We start from the raw sequence: 23,344 nt of genomic DNA, 5'->3' as shown, positions 1-23,344 counted from the left end.
GTTTGATCTTGCGAAGCTTTTGTGCTGTGCATTCATTCAGAGTGCAGTCGCCATGCCGTGTCTAGAAAACAGCGATTCACAGCACTCAGCCCATCCGCTGGCCTGTACACACTTCCCACCTCTTCTTCCATGATGTGCCCTGAGCCTTGCAGAGGTTGATGAAGATACCTCACTTAAACTGAGCACTCAAAAGCCGCTTATTCTCTGCACTCTGAGTTTCTACATTAACTACTGCTCACTGCAAAATGCAGCTTCACTAAGCCGGGCGGTGGTGGCTCACACATTTAGTCCCAGCACTCAGGAGACAGAGGCAGGCGGATCGCTGTGAGTTCGAGGCCAGCCTGGTCTACAAAGTGAGTCCAGGACAGCCAAGGCTACACAGAGAAACCCTGTCTCAAAGGGGGAAAAAAAAAAGGCAGCTTCACTGACCAGGACTGAGCACTGACCTAAGGGGCCTAAGGGGCCTAAGGGTATAAACAAATACTTTAAAAACAGTCTGACAGCATGTCTGTTCAGCAAAACAGCAGTAGCAGAACCTATGGCCTCACTAGCCATGGCCTTTTGAATAGTCTTGCAGCATCAGGCATGCATTCCTGTGGCGCAGGCCTCAAATCCAATCAAAAAGTAGTTGGTTATGCCCTAACAAGAGTCATGCAGTACTGGGCACTCGTGGGCACATCCTGGCTGCCAGGTTCATGTTGTAGCTGCAGGGCCCATCACTGGGTAAGTCCACTGGTCACTCTTCCACCTTCTGACACTATGAAAGCTACCCGGAAGGAAGTTTCCAGGTTGACTTCTATATGTCCTACAACCAAAGTGTGTTGTATCTTCAATGACAGGGCCTTACCATATGGTTATTATGGGCAACCAAGAGCATTGACAATAGCTTGTGGTGTTTCGGTTTTTGGGGGGGGCGGGGCTTCCTAACCAATAACTAGTAAGGAGCTATCCAACACTCGCACTGAGATTTTCATTTATTAACTCATGTCTTTGGAGAAAGAAGTGTCTACCCATACAATGACCTCTGTTCAAGCTCTCTTTAAATTTTTTTTTAAGTATATTTTTAAGTTTGTTTACCATAAGGTTTTTTCATACGTGCTTAGTTTTAGTTAACTCACCCTCCCATCCCCTCCTCCCTCTCCATTCCCCACCCCTATCCCCACTCTACCTCCCAGAATATTCTATCTCCCTCCTCCCTCCCTCCCCTCCCCCCTCTCTCCTTCCCTCCGCCTCTCTCTCCCCCTCACCCTCTCTCTTTCTCTCTCTCCATACATATTCTGCCACTCACCATCCTCTCTAAAGCTTTCTCCCCTGGCCCTCTATTACGGGCCTTTTCTGGCTTGCTGGCCTGTACAGGCCCTTTCCGTATTAACCACACAAATCTACAAATCCAAGGCTAGGATGGACATATGAAAGGACACGGGAGTTTGAACCCCCTGAGAGTTCAGATCCGTGCTGGGCCTCAGCCTGCCGTGTCTACGCCAGCTAGTTCTTCTGACAAGTAGATTGGCTACAGGGCTTCCCTCGGGCCTGGAGAATGAGGTTAGGGAAGCCTGGTCCTTCCCTTGCCCCTGTCCCCTTCTCTAGAAGACTGAAGTGTGGTGTAAGTAGAGTTGTTTTCTCGTGAGTCGTCTTCTTAGGGTGCTGTCGCCATCTCTTCCCCTACTCAGCTGACACGCAGACGCTGCCCACCTTCCTACTCCAGGGTGCTCTTGTGGGGGGATGGCAAACTACTCCAGACACGTGGCACTGGGCCCCATCACAGGCAGTCGGTATCACTGAGTATCCAACACACCTGTGACCCTAGGCTCCCGTCCCGGTACTTTCTGTGTGACGATGTGAGGGTTTGACATCTCGTAGGCTGTGAGCAGGACTGGGCCTGCTCAGGTCATCTGCTGCCTGTGTCTTGTATCTGGGCTACTTGGTGTTCCTTGAAAGGGTTCCATCCTCACTAGAGTGGTTGTCTCATGTCTAGAAACCAGGTCATCCCTATAACAGACACTCTCTGTCCCCGAGTTATCCCTGCCTCCCCACTTTTCCTTCTCCCATGTCCCCTCTCTTCCTGGAATGTCTCCTCCTGTCTTCACTTCAGAATCACATAGGTAAATCCAACCTCACGTTCAACAGGAAAAATAAACTCACAGGACAGGTGTGATGGCACACACCTGTAATCTCCACTCTCAGTAGGCAGAGGCAGGAGCATCACCTAAATGTCAAGGCCAGCCTGGTCTGCATTGTGAGTTCCAGGACAACCAGGGCTACACATTGAGGCCCTGTCTCAAAAAAGCAAAAACAAAAACAAACGACAATAACAACATAAACTATCTACCACGTTTGTTGGAAGTTGTTTATTGAGGGGCTGGGCATGGTAGTACGTGCCTTTAATCCCAGCACTCGGGAGGAAGGGGCAGGCGGATCGCTTTGAGTTGGAGGACAGCCTGGTCTACAAATTGAGTCCAGGACAGCCAAGGCTACACAAAGAAACCCTGTCTCAAAAAAAAAAAAAAAAAAATTAACACAGAGACTTGCAAAAGACTTACAAAGCTATAGTGGGAGGTTGTAAAGTGTCACTCTGACCCAGCCATGAGTTCTCAGAAGGAACAAGTCACATCTATCTGCCCCACGTTGTCCAGTCATAAACCAGGACCTGGTTATGACTGCTGCCTTTTTACAACCTGCCAGGATACTGAGGGGTCTCAGGCAGAAAAATAAAAACTGCAGTGGGGGCTCAGGCTCCAAGTTGGGCACACAGGAGCGGCTGATCGGGGGGCCTGGTCCTGTGGCTCTCAGGGACACTCAAATAAGTCCAGAGTATTCTCCCACTTGGTAACCATAACCAAGGCTGGAAGCAGTCTATGGAAGTGAGGTGTAGGCTGTGCCATGTACAGCAACCATGTCACTTCTTCTGATTTGTGTCTGTCCCACGGGTGACGTACCCCAGTATCCTGTTTGCCTCTTTTACTGCAGCCATTCACTGGGCTGGTGGCTTCAAGGATTTTTCTACAATAACCCCTAAGCCCCTTTCCTGGTCAGTACGCTGCATGACTGTTCCATGTAATCTGTTCTCTCTTTTCGGTATGTTGCCCCACCCTATCCTGAGATTGTTTGACATCTGTCTGCATTAAACTGCATTTTCCATCCAGTGGCACAGTCACCTGAGCGACTCCGCTCCCTCAGAACCTGGACACATTGTATTCCATTACTTACTGTTATCTTCCACTTTGGCCTCATCAGCTACCTGTGGCATCTTACACTCGACAGTCCCCTCAGATAATGTGCTATGAATCAAACCCGGAAATGATCCCACTCTCCCCGAACTCACTTCCCATGCAAATGTTTCCCTTCTCCAGCCACTGTTGATGAGCCCGAAATCCTCCTATCACCCTGATATTACAGTGTGATTGACTGGGAAACTGTGGGGTTGAACTGTCCCCCTGACTGTTCTCTAAGGCCACTGCGCTGCTGTCTTGTTCTCGGTGCTGAAATTGGCTAAAATTGTGTCTGTGCCTGGAGCCCCTTCCAGTTGGGTGGGCTGTGCATCTGCCACACTGCTGTGGATGCCACGCAGCCTACAGCTGGGTGACAGGCACTCTCTTTGTGCTTCTAGGAATGAGGTGACCAAGCTGAAATTTGAAGGAAAGACTTTCTATTTATACGTAAGTCAGAAAGAGGTGAGTGCTGCCTTCCCACTCTTCAGGGAGGGCTAGGGGCATTGTGACAGTCCCTCATGGCTGGAGCCCAGAGTAAGGAGTCCACACAGAGGAGGCCATCTGCCTCCTGGGCTAAGGTTAAGGTGGAGGTACATCGGGGTGGGAAGGCCTGGCTGTGCCGGTGGCACCTGGAGGATCCACTCCAGAGAGGCTGGACCCGGGGAAGCATGGTTCTGTCTCCCACGGGGAAGGCCAGGTGGACGTCCTGCTTCTCACCTGGGCTCCTAGGTTTGCCAGGTATGAGGTGATGCATTGATGTGGACCCCTCTATAGCCAGCCAACTGCTAGAGGGCCTCCAGCAGCACAGGATGCAGGCTCCTGGCCTTCCCCACCCACTCCAGCTGTTTCTCTATGGAATTTTTTTTTAACAGGAGAAAAAAATTATTCTCACATATTTTGCTCCAACTCCAGAAGCCTGCAAGCACCTCTGGAAATGTGGGATTGAGAACCAAGCCTTCTACAAGTGAGTGGACACGTGGGGACCACAGAGCTGCCTCTAGAGTACAGGCAGGCCGCCTTGAGAAACAGGAAACCAGCACAGTGAATCTGGTGTGCAGTAGGAAGGCCCAAATGGTACCTTAACTTGAATCACTGCCTCTGTGGTGCCCTGGAAGGCCTAGTAGGCTAGAGTTCCATGAAAGACCTCACACAAACTGGGTGCAGTGGCACACGCCTATAATCCCAGCATTCCAGGAGGCAGAGGCAGGCAGCTCTCTGTGAGTTCAAGGACAGCCTGGTCTACAAAACAAGTCCAGGATAGTCAAGGCTACACAGAGAAACCCTATCTCAAAATAAATAAATAAAAAAGACCCCATACAACCCAGAAAAGCATCCTGACCTCAGACCTCAAGCCTTGGGGAGAACCCGGATCTCCCCACTGGTGGGTAGCTCAGGGCCGAGTACCAGGAGCCTAGGGTAGGGGAGCTGGACATGGTGGGCATTTGGCCTGCTCCTGGGAAGCGAGGTTTGAACCAGAGGTGACTTTGCTTGCCAGAGGGTTTGGGGGAGTCTGGGGGATGCCTGCATCCACTTTTCTCTGATTAAGAGCGTGGCTGTAAGATATAAAAGTGTGCAAAGAAATGGACCAGAGAGAGGCTAAGTGATGCCAAGGAAGCACTTCACCAAAACCCTTGGTGGTGCTTAAAACCGAAAGAATATGATTTGTGTTTTAATAGATGTTCTGAGCTGGGATATTCCACTTGCCTTGCAAGCACCGAGGCCCTGGCTTCAGTACTCTGCATTGCATAAACAAGGCAAGGCAACAAATGCCTGCAATCCCAGCCCTTGAGAGCTGGAGGCTTAAGAATCAGTTAAAGGTCATCCTCAGCTACAAACTAAGTCACAGGATAGCCTGGGCTACATGAGACCCTGTGTTAAGAAGAAATTATGGGGCTGGAGAGATGGCTTAGCGGTTAAGAGCACTGACTACTCTTCCAAAGGACCAAGGTTCAATTCCCAGAACCATACGGCAGCTTACAACTGTCTATTACTCTGAGATCTGACACCCTGACACAGACATACATGCAGGCAAAACACCAAGGCATATAAAATTAAAAAAAAAAAAAAAAAGGAAATTATTACAATAGTGCCAAGCTGTGTGACAGACTCCAGTTAAGGTGACCCTTGCTGTCACCAAATGCTGTGATAAGTTCTCCTCAGAGAGCTGACTCCAGCCAGAACAACTGCTCTCCTGCTAGTTGCCAGGGCCCCAGAGCTATGTCCTGGAAGGCATTCTCAGTCTTTCAGTGCTCGCTGTGCACTTGATACCAGCAGCAGGGTGAACTGAAAGGGCAGCGTGCATAGCGCCCTGTGTGGGCTTCCTGATGAAGGGGACACTCGGGAGAGACTTAAGCAAGCTTCAATCTCTCTGCTGCTGAGGAAGCCAAGGAGACAGTTTTCTTTGGCTACTGTCCTCCCTTCATCTGTGAGGAAAAGTCCCAGGTTTGGTCAGTTGCATGTACCTAGAGAGAAGCAAATCCGAGAGACAAAATCCTGCTGGTGGAGCTTAGGACCAGGCCAGGAAGGATGGGGTTCCCTGGGTCTCCCCATCAGAGAGGGGAAAAGCATGCCCTGGGGGTTTGGGAGCATCTCCGTGCTCTCTGCCAACCCTGCTCATATAGAAGATTGTAACTGCTGCCCCGTCTCCCCTCCCCCTCCCCGAATTTATGTCCTGGCAACAAATACTTATTTCCAAACTCATGTGTCAGTGGGCAGCACTCCAGCAAACTATGAAAGCCTTTTTCTTGAACCGGAAAGGAAGTTTCAGGTGTCCTTTGCAGAGAGCGCTACCTGCCCATCGTCCACTAACCCGGGAGGTGGTTTGGGCCGTGTGTCACGTTTAACTTTGCTTTGCCACAGGCTGGAGAAGTCAAGCCAAGTCCGCACCGTGTCCAGCAGCAACTTATTCTTTAAAGGGAGCCGGTTCCGATACAGGTAAATAGTGACAGTAAGTAGCCATTCCAGACTTCTTTCCAAACCCTTCTCTAGAGAACACTCTCTGTGTGCCGTGTCCTCTGAGAGCAGAGAAACCAGAGCTCTCAGCAGGGCCTGAGGTTTCCTTCCAATCCTTCCTGGGCCTTTTCTTCTCATCCTCTCTAGCTGTCTGTCTGTCTGTCTGTCTGTCTGTAGGCTTCGTCTTCCCTCATAGTGTTTATCCCACCAAGCGAGAATAAGGCCACTAAGACAATTTTTTAGCCAAATTTATTTTTTTAAAGATATATCTTTATTTAATTTTAATTTATGTGCGTTGGTGTGAGGGTGTCCGATCTTGAAGCTACAGACAGTTGTGAGCTGCCATGTGCGTGCTAGGAATTGAACCCGGAACCTTTGGAAGATCAGACAGTGCTCTTAACCACTGAGCCAACTTTCCAGCCCATTTTTTTTTTAGCCAAATTTAAAGCAAGCTTTATTAACTACTGACCAGAACAATGGACTCTGGCCAGGCCCGTACCTAGAATTCCCAGAGTGTGGTGCCAAGTTACATTAGACTGAGGCTTATAACACTGCATACTTCCTGCCTTCATCCAATCAGGAGCAAGCACACATCCTAACATACTTCCTGCCTACTTACCTCCCATCTGTGTGTGATCAAGCACATCCTGTGCAGTTGGAGCAACCAAGCCTGTTTACAGAGGCCAAAACAAGTGGGTGGCTGTTCCCTTCTCTGGCCAGCCCCAGCATTGTAGGGAGCCATCTGTCCTTGGCCAAACGGGGCTTACAGGTTAGAGAGACCTTTTCTTTTCTTTTTTTTAAATAGATTTTTTTAAGCACAGTAATTAAAACTTAAAACATAACCTAGGATGTCTAATGGCTCAGCCTGGCTGGGAGGGTAGAATATGATTGACCTGGGGCATTTTAATTTCATGACTGAGACCTCTCTTCACAGACCTGCCATCGCTAATACCAGCATAATCCAGGAGTTAGCCATCACAGTAACAACAGCAAAGCAAGAGCCACTCTGTGTCCCCCTCTTTCTGTGCGGTTCATAGAAACAAGTCTTTAATCCCAGCAGAGGCAGACAGATCTCTGTGAGTTTGTGGCCAGCCTGCTCTACATAGTGACCTCTAGGACAGTCAAGACTACATAATGTGACCCTGTCTTAAAAAAAAAAAAAAAAAGGGAAGGGGAAGGAGGATCCCAAAGACTCTATTGATGAAGAGCTAAGCTAAGCCATCGTAGTGTGCCGAGCAAGAAAGCCTTCGCAGTGTCTGAAGCTTTGGGGGACCGGCTAGGCCACAGGCCTTCTCTTGATTCAGCCAGAGTACCTGAGGTCTTGGGCTGACTTTCTCACCGTTTGTTTTTATTTTACCACTTAACAGCGGCCGGGTTGCAAAAGAAGTCATGGAATCAAGTGCCAAGATCAAACGGGAGCCGCCAGAGATACACAGGTACGCGCTCGGCACGCCCCCTCCGTCAGTTCCAACACAGATCCCAGAAGCTCAAAAGATGATCTAGCAAGCCAAGCCCTGTGAAGCTTCTGCTCAAACAGATACCGGAAAAGGAGGCGGCAGGTAGACAGGGAAGGAAGCTGTGTCCGCTGGGACAGAGGAACCACATACAACCCATGACAACACAGGGGAAGACCTCATGCCTCCACAGATAGCGCAGCAGGGCTTAGGGCGCCTCACGCAGTTCTGCTGGGCCCTTCCAGGCCTTGACGTTACTCAGACAGGAAAGCCGCGGCAAAGTGATGACACTTAGTTGATCTGGATGATTTTCCATTACAGAAGGCCTCAAATCAGCTCACGATCCACATCACGTGCCTCCATAAATCATGTGCTTCTAGAAGCCTGCCTCTCCCGACCCTGACAGACTCATACAGGCTGGCCAATAGAGTTGGGCTTTGCCCATCAGCCTGTACTTCTGGGAATAGGAAGTTACCTGCCCCTCATAACAGCCTCCCCTGAGCAGCCTCGTCGAAACTGCCAGTGCCATTTTCAGACATATTTCAGGAGCCACCTTGGGGCTCTAGTCCCTGACAGTCCCTGTCTGCCCCGCAAGATCATGGCACTTGTTGCCGAACGACAGAAAGGGAAAGGAAGTGAGGGAGACTGAATGAGGAATCGGGCCAAGGGTCAAGAGAATTTGTTAAATGCTTAGCCAGCCCTATTTGGGCACTGGTGACATGGTTCTCTTGCCATTTCCTCACAGAGCCGGCATGGTTCCCAGCCGCAGCTGTCCTTCCATAACCCATGGTCCACGGCTGAGCAGTGTCCCCAGGACTCGGAGAAGAGCTGTGCACATCTCCATCATGGAAGGTGAGTCTGACCTCTCGGAAATGATGCTGGTGTCACTGTGACATGGCCCTGTCCCTCCTCAGGGACTATATTAGTTCCTTCCTGTTGCTGTGATAAAATACCATGACCAAGGCAATGCATATAAGAAGGTTTATTTTGAGCCAGGCAGTGGTGGCGCACGCCTTTAATCCCAGCACTCAGAGGGAGGCGGATCTCTTAGTCCAGCCTGGTCTACAGAGTGAGTTCAAGGACAGCCAAGTCTACACAGAGAAACCCTGTCTAGAAAAACAAAACACGGGCGCGCGCGCACTGATTTTGCCTTATGGTTCGTGAGGGAGAAGTGTGTATCTTGGCAGAGGCACTGCAGCAAGTGGCAGGCTTGGCAACAGGAACAGGAAGCTGAGAGCTCACATCTTCAAACAAGCACAAAGCAGAGAGAAAACTAGAAGTGGGGCAAAGCTCTATAATGTCAAATCCCACACCCAGTGGCATACCTCCTCCAGCAAGGCCACACCCCCTGAGCCTCACCACTACCAACCTGGCTTCAAGGAGGTCAAACACCCAAGACTGGGGGGACAGTCTCACTCAAACCACCAGAGACTTGAAAAGCTTATTTGCTTTGGAGACAGCAACAGGCTCTTGCGGGGAAAGCAGAAGGTCCCACGCAAAGGTGCAGTCCCCAGCAATGCGTGACACTTGAATGAGGTGGTGGTTGCAGCACTTGGGAGGGAGAGGTAAGAGGATCGTGAAGACCCATGCCTATAATCCCAGTATCCAGGAAGCTGAGGCAGGAGGATCACCCTGAGTTAAAGACCAGCATAAAGTACACAGCAAGACCACATCTCAGAGACAAACCTGCTCAGGTAAGGAGGAGCATCATTCTGTGAGAGGGCCTCTGGTTCGTATTTAGGTTTTAGCCCATGATGCATGAACCTCACCTGAATATTCACTTGTGGCTGACACACAACTCTAAGGAGAAGCCTGGATAGGCGGCTACCAGTGAGGCAGAGGGCTGCTTTGTTTGTAAAAGGGAGCATCCTCCCTGTGCTCTGTGAATGGCAAGAAAGCCTGACTTAACAGCACTGGCAATCCTCCTGCCTCAGCTTCCCAAATGCTGGGATCATGAGTGCAAGCTACATGAGGCACTTTAAAGAGAAGCCTCTCCCCTGGCATTTTGCAAACGTGGAAAGGAGGGACCAGCTGCTAAAAAACACAACTCACTGCAGGAAGGAGCCATAAGGGACATGACCAGGGCCTTCGAAGGGCACAGAAACTCTAAGGAACGTGCTTTTGGCTCTGTGAAGTCAGTTCGTTCTCCACCTTATGGCCTTCCCTAGAGGGCATGTCACAGAAACCCTGACTTTTCTAGAAAAGCTTCATTTGCTCTCTCTAAAATCAGGGGTGGGGGTAGGGGGATGCGGGGTGGGGGTCCGGGGTGTTAGAATTAGCATGGCATTACAGTTTGAAGGAAGTACAAAGTCCCTACAAGGGGGGGCACTTTAAAAACAAAGACTTTGGCTTGTTTTGCCCTAGTGCCTGCTATGGAGGAGGCCTAGAGGACACTCAGGACCGGAATGTAGGGTGTCCATAGAGGGGCAGAATGTGGGGCTCAGCCAGGAGTGTTAGAAGGACAGACACCGCCCTACCCCGGAGCCACCTCTACCTCAGTCCAGTACGCGTGGCCTGGATGGAGCCTGCCCAAGATGTCACAGCCTGCTTTCTGGGACAGCTGTAGTTGCTCCATGCCCTTTCCCCTTGCCTCTGAGGCTGGGCTGTACTGGGGCCTCGGGGAACCAGCTGCAGGCTGGGAAGCGTTGCTTTTTATGGATGTAAGCACTTCTGGCTGAGAGTCCAGGCCCCTGATAAGGGTGGCCTCCCCTCTCCAGGCTTCTCCCTTCTTGCAGCTCAGCCTCACATGAGCTCCTGCAGAGCCAGCACTCTATCCAGGTGGTAGGCACTGCTGGAGGGGGCTGCCATGGCATGGGACTGGTGAAGAAGACTCTTTGTCCCTTAGCTGGCTGCCTGTTTCCTCCCCGTACCTCCCCTGTCTGGCTGGTTTCCCTTGAAGAAGGAGCTACTTTCCTAGGTCACCATGGGAAAGAGTCTAATTAAGATTCATACGAGAATCCATGTCCAGCTCCGGCTGACTAACCACTGCCTTCGGCCCCTACGCATCCGAATCCTGAGGCTGGGACCCCGGCTTCGGGGTAGGGTTCTAACTGTTGCCCCTGGCCCTCTGGGAGCCACCTCTGGACAGAGACGTCAGCTAGCGCACCTCCAAGGTAAATACACCTCTGTCTTGCTGTGCCCTTTAGCCCCCCCCCCCGCAGCTCCCCCCAGGCTAATGGGTGTGATGAAGGGCAGGGAGAATGATGATTCCTATAGACACGTATGAATTTTCTGAAATTATGAGATTTGCAGAAAATGGATATATCTGGAAATTATTAAGGGAGGTAACCCAGACTTAAATACTATACATTTTCTCTCTTGTAGATTCTGCCTTTTAATCTTTACATATGTGGGTGTGGGTATAGGTCATGAGACCAGAAAGAGGACCGAGGGGTGGAAAGGGTTAGGGATGTAGCTCCGTTGGTAGGGTGCTTGGATAACACATGGAAGGCTGAGCATAAACCAAGCGTGGCGGCACACACAGGCTCCAACATTTGCATGAGGGTAGGAGGTTCAAGGTCATCTTTGACTACGCAGTGACTTTGAAGCCAAACGGGGCTTCAGAAGATGGTGTCTCCAAAAAGCAAATGAACTGTTTTGAGTGAACAGAGCAGATGTGCTATGAAAGTGCAAAAAGGGGATATGGAGTCGGGGGCTACAGGGGAGGAGGGGCTACAGGGGAGGAGGGGGCGACAAGGGAGTCGGGGGCGACAGGGGAGGAGGGGCTACAGGGGAGGAGGGGGCGACAAGGGAGTCGGGGGCTACAGGGGAGGAGGGGCTACAGGGGAGGAGGGGGCGACAGGGGAGGAGGGGCGATAAAAAGAAGCTTTGAAAATGCCACAGTGAAACCTACCACTCGCTAACTTACAAGACATTCATCTAAAATCCAAGCAATTGCTTAAAGAGGGATGCTAATCCATAATCCATGCTACAGTTTATGGTGATATTTCTGGATAATTTAAATATGTATTTTGAACAAGATACAACATTCCATATACAACAAAAAAGAAAATCCTTAAGAAAGTTTTAAATTGGAGAGAGGGAAAGAGGGAGGGAGAAGAGATGGGGTAGAGGGGCTGGCTGAATTTCCTTGTTCAGACTAGCCTCATATGGAATGACCTTACAGGCAAGGCCTTCTGTTGAGATCAGGACATTAATAGGCTTGGTGAGCAACTGTGGCACTCAGACATCCTACTATAAATTCGTGCCTACCCGTAATCTTGTTCACTGGAGGCACTGACCAGATAGCACACCGTGGCTGTCCTTTGATGTCATAGTATCTTGTCTCTCTCCTTTCCCCAGCCAGCTCAGGCATGAGCCACAAGCCAAGATACATTTGCACTGAAGTGGCTGCTGGCAACAAAGCTGGTCACACTTTAGATCTGGCTGTCAGAGATGTCTGTGTGAGGGTGTCATGTGCCTGTGCTGAGGGCACAGAAAGGAAGTGGGGCAGAGGCCAGGATCATGCTACGGCCAGCGCTTTAAGCATCCTATTTCGTCAGTGATGCAGAACACACACCTATCACATGTGCCAGAGGAGGCACCAGGGAGAAATCAGGAACTATAGAGAAACCAAAGCCTCAAGATCAGGCTCAGCCGGGCGTGGTGGCGCACGCCTTTAGTCCTAGCACTCAGGAGACAGAGGCAGGCGGATCTCTGTGAGTTTGAGGCCAGCCTGGTCTACAAATTGAGTCCAGGACAGTCAAGGCTACACAGAGAAACCCTGTCTTGAAAAACAAACAACAACAACAAAAAGAGTTTAAGCTCAAGGGACAGGCGCTCTCAATTTCAAGTTACCTCACAAGTTTCTTGGGTGGTTGAGACCCAAGACAGGTGCAGGCTACAGATTTAATGCACCCTCCCTGTTTCGCCGGCAGCACTGTCACAGGCTTGGATTCCATCCAGTTTTCCCTTATGACTCTCCTGTAACCGCTCACCCTCACCCCCTTTATGTAGTTGTTGAAAGACATACAAATGAAAACTTTAAACGTTTAAAAATGTCCATTGGGTGCTTTGGTCCTGTTCTCGATGTCTAAATATGGAGCCGACCACTATAACGTGGAGCACAGAGGCACCTAACACACTGAATGGACGCCACTCCTGGACAGCAGAGTACGCGGTGACCCAGAGAGCTTACCCCTGTGCCTTTTGCCCTTCCAGGCCTTGAGTCCCTGCGAGACAGTGCCCATTCCACACCGGTGCGGTCCTCTTCCCATGGGGACACCTTTCTCCCTCATGTGAGAAGCAGCCGGGCAGACAGCAACGACCGCGTAGCTGTGATTGCAGACGAGGCCTACAGCCCCGCGGACAGCGTACTGCCCACCCCCGTAGCCGAGCACAGCCTGGAGCTCATGCTGCTTTCCCGCCAGATCAATGGAGCCACGTGCAGCATCGAGGAGGAGAAGGAGTCTGAGGCCAGCACCCCAACTGCAACAGAGGTGGAGGCCCTTGGCGGCGAGCTGAGGGCCCTGTGTCAGGGGCACGGCGGCGGGCCGGAGCAACAACAGGTGAATAAGTTTGTCTTAAGTGTCCTCCGTTTGCTCCTTGTGACCTTGGGACTCCTCTTTGTTTTGCTCCTCCTCCTCATCATCCTCACTGAGTCTGACCTTGACATTGCTTTTTTCCGAGATATCCGCCAGACCCCTGAGTTTGAACAATTCCACTATCAATACTTTTGTCCCCTCAGGCGATGGTTTGCCTGCAAAATCCGCTCAGTGGTGAGCCTGCTCATTGACACCTGAGAAGGCATGACTCCTCCCAATAACTAGCCAGGTGGACCAAGGAGCCCGGCTACCTATTCCCAGCAATGGGACCCATCTCGGAACCATCGGCACACACACCAAGCCCTCTCATGACTCAAAGTGCACTGCAGCCTAGGAGGGTGGTTTCCCGGAAGAAAGGGGAATAGGCTACTGCCCGGTAAAGAAACTGGGAAGACTCAATTTCTTCAGAGGCTCTTTCAAGAAAGGCTCAGCAACCCTGTTTCTCATCCTTCAATATGCAGGATAATTTTTTGGGTTCAAATTTTAATTTTTCATAGATGTGTATTATTTTGAAAGTCTCCAAATAAAAATAATTTATTTTACTATACTGATTATTGCAGTAGTGTCACCTAGTAGATGGGACACTAGTTGAAGACTTAGAGCCGCCCCGAGGCTTCCTCACTGGTGCCAGTGGGTTCCAGGAGGCCCAGCAGGGCAGGCTAGAGCTATGGACAGGCAGGAGTGTTGGTTTCCTCGCCAGACAGAAAGAAGGTTTAACCAAGTAAACGTCTGTGTTAGAATGATTAATTAGAAAGTTGCTTCTTACAATGGTCTGAGTTGGGTTTGCTTTTCCTTTTGTTTTTTCAAATCTGAGCAGAGTGGTCATCTGAAGGGACCACTGCTTGCTGCAGCAGCAGCAGCAGCAGCAGTAGGGGTGGGGGAAGTCTGTCCCCTTAGACTTTCTAGTGGGCACCACTGAGCTTTATTTAATGATTTTTTTTTTCCCTGAAGAACCTCAAGACTTTTCAAGTGCTTCAGTGGCACCAGAGTGTTCCGTCAGAAACATCTCACAGTGTAGGTACCAGAGACCTGTGCTAAGTCACCTGAGAGCCTGCAGAGCCACAGAGAGCAGTGCTGGTTTTGTATAGTGTACCCCCTCCAAAAACAAGATTATTCCAAGCTCTATTTTAACAGCAAAATGTTATTTTCTTATCTACTCGTATTTTTACTTTGTGAATCAAGAAAACAGAACGCGATGAATTAACAGGTGTGAGGGAAACAGATCTGAGGGAAGCATTGAAAGCAAGCAGCCTTGGAAGGGACCAGGAAACACTAAACGAGGCCTACAGAGACAGAACTTGACCAACACTTACTGTAGGGGTGCCACCCACAGGGTCAGCCTCTGCTCTAGGAAACGTAGCCAAGGAGCACACTCAGCATCATCACAGCAGCACAGGCACACACACCAAGGTGAGCAGCGGTCCCCAGGCCTCTGTACTTCCTATCACCAATAACAAGAGCTTGCTTCATCTCAGGGAGAGCTTGCTAGGTCATCTGAGGCCCAGGGACATATTTCAAGGACAGCCAAGAGGCCCAGACAACAGTGGAGCCAAGTAGCCCCAAGTGCAGGACAGAGTGAGCTATAGTACATTTGAGCTCCTCTTATTTTGTTGTCTGGGGTGGTAGAATCATGTCAACGTTCAGAATACGGCAGCCATAAAACAAATTAATTAATTAATTAAAAAAGGGGTTGGCGGATGCCAAGGAGGGCATTTACATAAGTTAAAGAAAGATGCCCATAGCCAGGTGTGGTGGCGCATGCCTTTAATCCCAGCACTCAGGAGGCAGAGGCAGGTGGATCTCTGAGTTCGAGGCCAGCCTGGTCTACAAAGTGAGTCCAGGACAGTCAAGGCTACACAGAGAAACTCTGTCTTGAAAAAAGAAAAAAAAAAAAAGAGCCGGGCATGGTGGCACACACCTTTAATCCCAGCACTCGGGAGGCAGAGGCAGGCGGATCGCTGTGAGTTCGAGGCTAGCCTGGTCTACAAAGTTAGTCCAGGATGGCCAAGGCTACACAGAGAAACCCTGTCTCGAAAAAACCAAAAAGAAAAAAAAGAAAAGAAAGAAAAGAAAGATGCCCTTTGTATTCTAGACCAGAGGTCAACAAACTTTTAATAAAGTTCTGGTCTTGCAAAGCATGCTCTGCCACTTTAGCACACCTCTGATAATGCATGCATAAAGGAATATGGCTTGTTCCAAGAAAAGAGAAGTTGAGCATAGGGCTAAGGCTGTGTAGCTCAGTGGGCAGAGAACTTCCCTAATACACATAAGGCCCTGGGTCTGACTGCTAATGATACATAAAACCGGGCATGGTGGCATATACCTGTGATCCTAGCATTCTGCAGGGAGGCAGGAGGATCAGAAGTTCAAGGTCATCCTCAGTTACATAGTAAGTTAAGGCCAGCCTGGGATACATGCGACCCTGTCTCAAACCACCAGCCTCCCACTTCCAAGAAAAATAAACCCCAAACTGCAATATGCTGAGATTGGCTCTGAGCCATAAGATGCAAACTCTGACCAAACAATACAACTAACATGTTAGCGAGAGGGCCAGCGTTGACTCCTGTCTCACGCGAGACATCCAGACCATTTGCCAAGGGGGGGCTTTGCCGGGTGCTCCAATGACCAACCAACCAGTAGTGAGGCCTCAAGTACTGCCAAGTCTGAACAGCGGCGACTCTAGGGACGGATCCAGGCCTATCTGATCACCTCCATACCAGCAACAATGTGGGTAAAACCTAAAACATTTACCGCATGACAAGAGCCACTGCCACTTGTCAACTGCACAGCGAAGGCTTACTTAGCACAGGGCTGGTGTCAGGGTCCTCCCCACCCCCAGAGGCAAAGGATAACGGGGAACAGGGCTGTTGTGAAACGGATTTCTATTCTTATGCAACATAGCAGACTGCCTTCTAGTACAGTGCTCCTACCTCAGTTGTAGAACATGGCGTCTATGCAGTGATCGGTAGCCTCGCCTCTGACCTTCATTAACACGGGAGGGAGGCAGCCTGCCCTTGCCTGGTGTGTTTCTTGTGTCTAGAGTCCTAACAGTGCAGTGATCTGTGCCATTTCCAACATCTGACCCGGAACCTTCAGGTTGTTTTTTTTTTCCAAGGCTAATTCCAGAAAATAGAAAATAAGGACAGAAAAAGGCTTCCTTCGATTTGGTTTCCAAATAGTTTTCAATAGTTCGATAGCAAACCCCGTTACTGGTGACTAGTGTTTTTCAGTGTTTTACCGTCATTACAGTTGTAGTTTTCAGTCTGGTTTTGCTGTGTTCTATGTCTGTCCTTTCCTCTCAGATTTAGTTGATCTCACTGTAGAAAAAGCAGATTTGCATAGCAGCGTCGACCAGAGGAAATACCTACCGAATAGTGTGCTGCACTTTTAAGCAGTAGAGGGAAAACTACCTACAAATGTGAATTTCTTAGTCTCATTTAAAAGTAGAGAGCTGTTAACCTTTCATGTGCCAAAATCTCTTAAGTTACGTTCTCCTTCAAAGCAATGTACTTTTTTCTACATATGCAGTATGTAGTTAGCATAAAATCACTGGTGCCATGGAGATTATTTTTAAACTTAATAAATATTTAAATACCGTAAGAGAATGGTCTTTTTTTAAAACAACAACAAAAACAAAAACAAAAAACAAAAAAAAACCAAGAACAGCAACAAAAGCTTGTAACTGATCTCACTTTACCAAGTTACCAATCTGTGGAGAAAGAGATGACTTAGTACCTGGAGGGGACCCAGGCTCAGATCCCCGCACCCACACGGTGGCTCAGAACGGGCTCGAATGTCAATTCCAGGGGATCTGACACCCTTCTCTGACCTCCTGGGCAACAAACACATAATAAAAATAAAAATCAAGAAAAATTTTGTCAATTATGAAACAGAACCACCACTTCCTTATGAATACCCATGATTATTAAAACTAAGCCTCCAACACATAGTTCTGTTTTTTTAGATGGGGGTCTCACTGATTGGCCTGGAATTCACTAGGCAGACAGAACTGCCCTTGAACTCACAGAGATCTGCCTGTCTCTGCCTCCCGGGATTAAAATCGTGTGCCACCACACTTAACTCTTAGTTTTGTTTTTTTTTTTTTTTAACCTTTGTTTTAATCTCTGCTTGCACATATGTCTGGATGCCATGTGTATGCAGTACTCACAGAGGCCAGAAGGCGGCACTGGATCCCCTAGAACTGGAGTTGCATGTGGTCATGAGCCATGTAGGTGCTGGCGATCAAAGCTGGGTCATTTGAAAGAGCTGTTAACTGGTGAGCATCTCTAGCCGCTAGATTTTTAATCACAAAGATTACTCAAAGAAATTATTCAAGAAAAATTCATATCCCTTTATTTCTGTGATGTATATAATTAAGTATTCCCTCTTACAATCCAAACATACTGCCTAAGCTATTTATAACCTTTCAGTAGTCACTTTGGCAAATAATAGAAAATGGTGAATATATGTCACATCGTGACACCAGGCCACTGATTCAGCAGAATATGTATAAACATATACCATATGTATATCTTTAGCTATATATATACACATATAAACACACACATATATATACGCATATGAAACTAAGTTTTATTTTTAAGTCCTCGAATTAAAAAATAAACATCCAAATTTTGCTTTCTGTGCTTTATTAATTTGGGGGTAAGGGAAGGTGAGCCAAGTTGGCCTTGAACTCCTGAGTCTCCTGTTTCTACCTCAAGGGCTGGGGTTATTAATTTCACGTGAAAAGCTAGAAACCCTGCCTGGAGCCCAGTCTGTACACAAGAATATAGAATAACGGTATAAATTCAAATGCAACACAGTCCTGGTGCATGTCAGGAGCTTCCCAAAGGAAGCAGACAGAGCTCCAAGCATGTAGACTCAGGCCCTAGCCTCTCAGGATTTCAAGTAACACTAAACTGAGATACAAGGACCCCTAAAAATGGTTCTTAGCTTACAAAACTAAGTTCTGGCTGCGCATAGCAGTGCACACCTATAGTACCAGTATTTGGGAAAGTGAGGCAGGAATACTAAGTTCAAGGCTAGCCTGGACTACACAGTAGGATCCAGTCTCAACAACAAAACAAAAAACAAGTTTCAAATAGTAGAATATTTGCCTAGCATGCAACAGTCCCTGGAATTTAATATGTTTAATAATTAGACTTTGATGATCGGGTTGGACCTATTCCAATGTGAGAAATAAGCATTTACCCCAAACTAAATAAATCACAGATCTATATAGATCACTACGGTATCAAAATGGTCTCATAATATCTCAAAAAGCTAATAGTAGCCACTCAAAGTGGTATCATTTGTTAGAATTTCTGAGAATACAGCCTAATTAAAAGTGCTGAGATGCTCAGTGCAGTGGTACATGCCTGTGGTCTTAGCACTTAATAGGCAGAAGTAAGAGGCTCATGAGTTCCAGATCATTCTTGGCTACATAGAGTCTGAGGCCAGCCTGGGCGTCACAAGACGCTGTCTCAAAACAATCAAAAAGTGCTGAAAACAGTTTCTGTGCCAGGTCCCTCCTTCATCCTCTAGAAACGGCCTCCAAGGCCCTTCCTGGCTAATGTGACATTCTGCATAGAGGTCTCACTGAGAAAGCAATGTCATATTTGCTAACAGATGGACTACACTGTGTGAAAGCAAGCTTTAGGCTCCTTAGCCACAGCAATTTGTTGGACCTACCCAAAAGCTCAGAAGCTTTCTCGATGCATGAAAACATGCACCCTCCCACTGGAATTACCTCCAGCCAGAATATACTGAGTAGGGTGCATAGCACTGAGGGAGCATACAGATGCAAGACATTCTCCCAAAAGAGAACACACATTCTCCCCGGTCTCGTGGAAGACTTCCACCCGCCGTGGGTGGGCCATGCTACCGACTACGAAGCAGTCTTCTTGTTTAGGGTCCCACACAGCTTGGAACCTCGTTAGCCATCTCCCAGTGATAGTATTGTGCCTGGCAGGGAGAAACAAAAACAAAACAGTATTTACTTGTAAGTGCTCAATAATTCAAATTAGCATAAAGCAGGAGATTAGAAAACCAAAGCCCAGTGTAGACAATGCCTGCTTTACCATCCAACTTTCAGTGTATGCCCGGAAGGTACACTTACAGAAATGGTACCTTTTTCTGGGACTGGAGACGGTTCAGTGATGAAAGCACTTATTGGTTCCCAGAACCCATATGATGCCTCACAACCATCAGTAACTCCAGTTCCAAAGAACCTAATGCCCTCCTCTGACCTCAGCTGGTGCCAGGCACACACGTGGCGCACATACGCACACATAGGCAAAAGACACATACACATAGATAAGTCTACAAACACATTTAAACAAAAGATCCCCCCCCCCTTTTCTTTTCGAGATAGGGTCTTCTGTTGCCCAGGCTGACCTTGAACTTTGAAACAGAGAATGACCTTAAACTTCGGATCCCCCTGCCTTTACCTTCCAGGCATACACCGCACTTCACCAGTGTATGCAGTCTGGGGAATCAAGCCCAGAGCCACAACAGAGCCACCAGTCCTAAAACAGTTCCTTTCCTCACTGTTCTGTACACCCACAAGAGAAATAATTTTAAGAATATACTGTGCCAGACGGTGGTGGCGCACACCTTTAATCCCAGCACTCGGGAGGCAGAGGCAGGTGGATCACTGTGAGTTCGAGGCCATCCTGGTCTACAAAGTGAGTCCAGGACAGCTCAAGGCTACACAGAGAAACCCTGTCTCAAAAATACAAAATAATTTAATTAACTTAATTAACAAACCAAATTCATAGCATAGTAAAGAATTACACACTGTGGTCAAGTGGAGACAAGGTGCCATAACAACACAGCCAGTGTTAGCAAAGTGAGGAACAGGCACGTGATCGGCACAGTTGACGCTGAAAGTGAAGAAATCCCTTCATGATGCACTCACCCAGCACACTGGGAAGGAGGCAGACAACCCACGTGAAGAGCCCACAGTGCACCAGACTGGTGAAGGCTGAGAGCTCGCCCTCTGGGACCAAGAACAAGGTAAAGGTGTTATCTCACCACTATACTGATCCTTTAGACAGAGAAGGAAGCACAGAAGGGGGCGGGGACTGCGGATGACTCATCACATCTCATAAAAACAAAAAAAATAATAACAGATTCCACGCCTTAAAAAATCTACTTACTATATAATTTCAATCAAAGTCACAAGATAACAGAGGTTGGAAAGATGGATCAGGTGGTAAAGATCTTGTCACATCAACATAAGAACCTACTTAAAAAACTGGTCATGGTGGCATGGGCACACTTGTAACCCCAGTGCTGAGGAGATGAGACAGGGGACCCCTGGGGCTCACTGGCCAGCCAGCCTCGCCAAAACTGTGAGCCTGAGATGCCACTGAGAGACCCCGTCTCAAAAGTCAAAGTGGCAACTCCTGCAGAATAACACCTAAAGTTGACCTAGGGTTTCCACACGTGCACTCACATGCATGCTCATACAGTTTCTTAATGTAGGATACAAATATCAACAAACATAAAAATCCATTGTATTTAACACAGGTGGTAGTCTCAGCTACTGAGAAAGATCGCTTTATTCCAGGAATTCAGCAAGCTAGCTTGGGCAACACAGCAAGACCTCATCACTTAAGGGGGGAGGGGGTGGGAAAAAGGCAGGTGTCTTAAGTAGGGTCTCCATTACTGCACCAAACACAATGCCCAAAAAGCAAGTTGAGGAGGAAAGGGTTTATTTGGCTTACATTTCCATATCACTGTTCATCACCAAAGTCAGGACAGAACGCAAACAGCAGGAACCTGGAGGCAGGAGCTGATGCAGGGGCCGTGGAGGGGTGCTGCTTAGTGGCTTGCTCAACCTGCTTGCTTGCTGCTTTTTTTTTTTTTTTTGTTTTTTTTGGTTTTTTGAGTCAGGGTTTCTCTGTGTAGCCTTGGCTGTCCTAGACTCACTTTGTAGACCAGGGTGGCCTTGAACTCAGCGATCCGCCTGCCTCTGCCTTCAGCCTGCTTTCTTATAAAACCCAGGACCACTTGCCCAGGGATGGTGCCACCCACAACTGAGAAAATGCCTTACAGCTGGATTTCATGGGGGCATTCCCTCAACTGAGGCTCCTTCCTCTCCGATGACTCAAGTTGACACACAAAACTAGCCTGTGCAGCAGGCCGAAAGGATTTCTCCTTGTCTAAAAGCTCAAAAGAAAGGAATTCCTAGCAACATTACTCAGGAAGCCAGGATTTAATGTCAAGACACATGTCTGTTTCTCAGTGGTTGTGTGTCATGCTGTTGGTGAGATGTTATGGTCTAGATGTAAAATGTACCCACAGGTTCCTGCGCCAGCACACGTGGTCCCCAGCAGCTGGTACCTATGGGCAGCTGCTGGTCCTTGAGGAAGTGGGCCCTCCCTGGAAGAAGTGGTTTCCTGACGTTTAGACCTTGAGATTTATAGCCATACAGATCTTCCTTCCTGTTTTTTCGGGTTTCAATGAGATGCAAGCATCCCTGCATCTCAGTGGGAAATGTCACCACAGAGCCACCATTGCCACGGAGCCATGCCTGACACACGTCTGCACACACCCATACACAGATACACACGATAAACAACATTTAAGCAAAAGCAAGCCTGTAAAAAGAAATTGTTTCGGCTACATTTTAATGATCTAAAAGCCATACTAGGCTATACAAAACTGGACCTCAATAAATAAATAAATAAACAAACAAACACACAAATACACAAATAATGATAGTAAATTTTAATATTTAAAAGACTGAGAGAGAAATGATAAGAACTAAGTCTTAATTTAGGAAATTAGTTTTTACAAGGAATAAACATTGGGTTTTGTTCTCCCTTGCTCAAGAGCATGGAGGCTGCCATCTTGGAACTGATTATAACTGGGCCTCTCTAGACCAGTAATTTTTTTTCAGCAGTTAGCCAAGAGCAAAAAATTCCCTATTATATAAGTAACACACACAAAACCCACACAAAAAGTAACCCACACAAAAAGTAGTCGTCACTACACATTCATAGTAACCAATCCAAAACAAAATTAAGACGCATCCTCACCAACCAGGCATGGTGGTGGGCACCTAGACCTCGGTACCAGGGAAGCTGAGTCAATCAGCTCGGACTACAGAGAGACTGAGTGCACCAGGGGGACAGGTGATGCTAAAAGGCATACCTTAGGAATAAACCAAGGACATGGAAGGCTTGGCTACAAAGAGACACAAACACTGATAAAAGAAATAAGCATAAAATACTAGCATTTAAACCCCCAGCAACCACTAAAATACCAGTGGTTGCCTGTAACCGCAGCACTAGGGGGGAGGCGGGAATAACTCAGGCACTTGCTGGCCCACCACTCTAGCCAAAACAGTGTGCTCTAAGTCAATGAGAGGCCCTGTCAGAACTAAGGTGAAAGCTGGAGGTGAAATCTCAGCACTCTGAAACCAGAGGCAGGTGGATCACTCTGAGTTCCAAGACCAGCCTGATCTACAGGGCAAGTTCCAAGCCAGCAAGGGCTGCACAGTGAGACCCTGCCTCTAAATAAGTAAGATGGCGAGCAGGCCAGGTGTGGTGGCGCATGCCTTTAATCCCAGCACTTAGGAGGCAGAGACAGGCGGATCACTGTGAGTTTGAGGCCACCCTGGTCTACAAAGCGAGTCCAGGACAGCCAAGGCTACACAGAGAAACCCTGTCTCAAAAAACAAGAAACAAAAACAAAAAGAAAAAGAAAACCACCCAACTAAAGAGCCAAAAATAATCTTTAAGAACAAGAACCTGATCCTTTTTGGCCATTTAGGGTCTTTGGAGTTTTGGTATGAATTTTTAAGAACAAGAACCTGATATTTCATGGCTTCAGAAGCTTCCACCTGACAACTGGAGCTCAGTCCGAGACCACGATAGAGGGAAAAATCTCCTAAAGGCTGTTCTCACCTATACACATGCCACCACATGCACCAGCCCGCCTGTACACACACAATAATAAAAAACAAAACGTAGCCAGACAGCGGAGGCACATACCTTTTAATCCCAGCACTCAGGAAGCAGGGGCAGGAAGATCACTGAATTCAGGCCAGCCTGGTCTACAGGGCGAGTTCCAGATCAACCAGGGTACACAGGGAAACCCTGTCTCAAAACACCAAATAAATAGCCAGGTGTGGTGGTGCACACCTTTAATACCAGCACTTGGGAGGCAGAGGCAG

General features: G+C 48.2%; 2 protein-coding genes across 6 annotated transcripts in view; one reads left to right on the top strand and one right to left on the bottom strand.

Annotated features, from left to right (window-relative positions):
- Frmd5 (FERM domain containing 5) overlaps positions 1-17,706 on the top strand; it is a 271,347-nt gene extending 253,641 nt beyond the window's left edge. The window contains exons 9-15 of one of the 5 annotated variants that reach the window (XM_051144506.1): positions 3,608-3,671; positions 4,082-4,173; positions 6,069-6,143; positions 7,529-7,597; positions 8,361-8,467; positions 12,776-13,122; positions 17,320-17,706. In XM_051144506.1, the coding sequence (XP_051000463.1) occupies positions 3,608-3,671; positions 4,082-4,173; positions 6,069-6,143; positions 7,529-7,597; positions 8,361-8,467; positions 12,776-13,122; positions 17,320-17,448 (883 nt within the window). In that variant the 3' untranslated portion in view covers positions 17,449-17,706. Of the gene's footprint in view, positions 1-3,607; positions 3,672-4,081; positions 4,174-6,068; positions 6,144-7,528; positions 7,598-8,360; positions 8,468-12,775; positions 14,013-17,319 lie in introns of those variants that run through there. The other 4 variants (XM_051144508.1, XM_051144507.1, XM_051144505.1 and 1 more) reach the window with 4 other exon arrangements.
- Positions 17,707-18,787: 1,081 nt separating this feature from the next.
- The window catches only part of Wdr76 (WD repeat domain 76), a 47,592-nt gene continuing 43,035 nt past the window's right edge, over positions 18,788-23,344 (bottom strand). Inside the window, 1 exon segment of the mRNA XM_051144501.1 lies at positions 18,788-19,122. Within this exon segment, the coding sequence (XP_051000458.1) occupies positions 18,858-19,122 (265 nt within the window). The 3' untranslated portion in view covers positions 18,788-18,857.

Source organism: Acomys russatus, chromosome 4 (genome assembly GCF_903995435.1).
Source record: "Acomys russatus chromosome 4, mAcoRus1.1, whole genome shotgun sequence".
Taxonomy (NCBI): Eukaryota; Metazoa; Chordata; class Mammalia; order Rodentia; family Muridae; genus Acomys; species Acomys russatus.
Note: the sequence above shows the minus strand (reverse complement) of the source record. Positions and strands in the feature narration are given on the sequence as shown.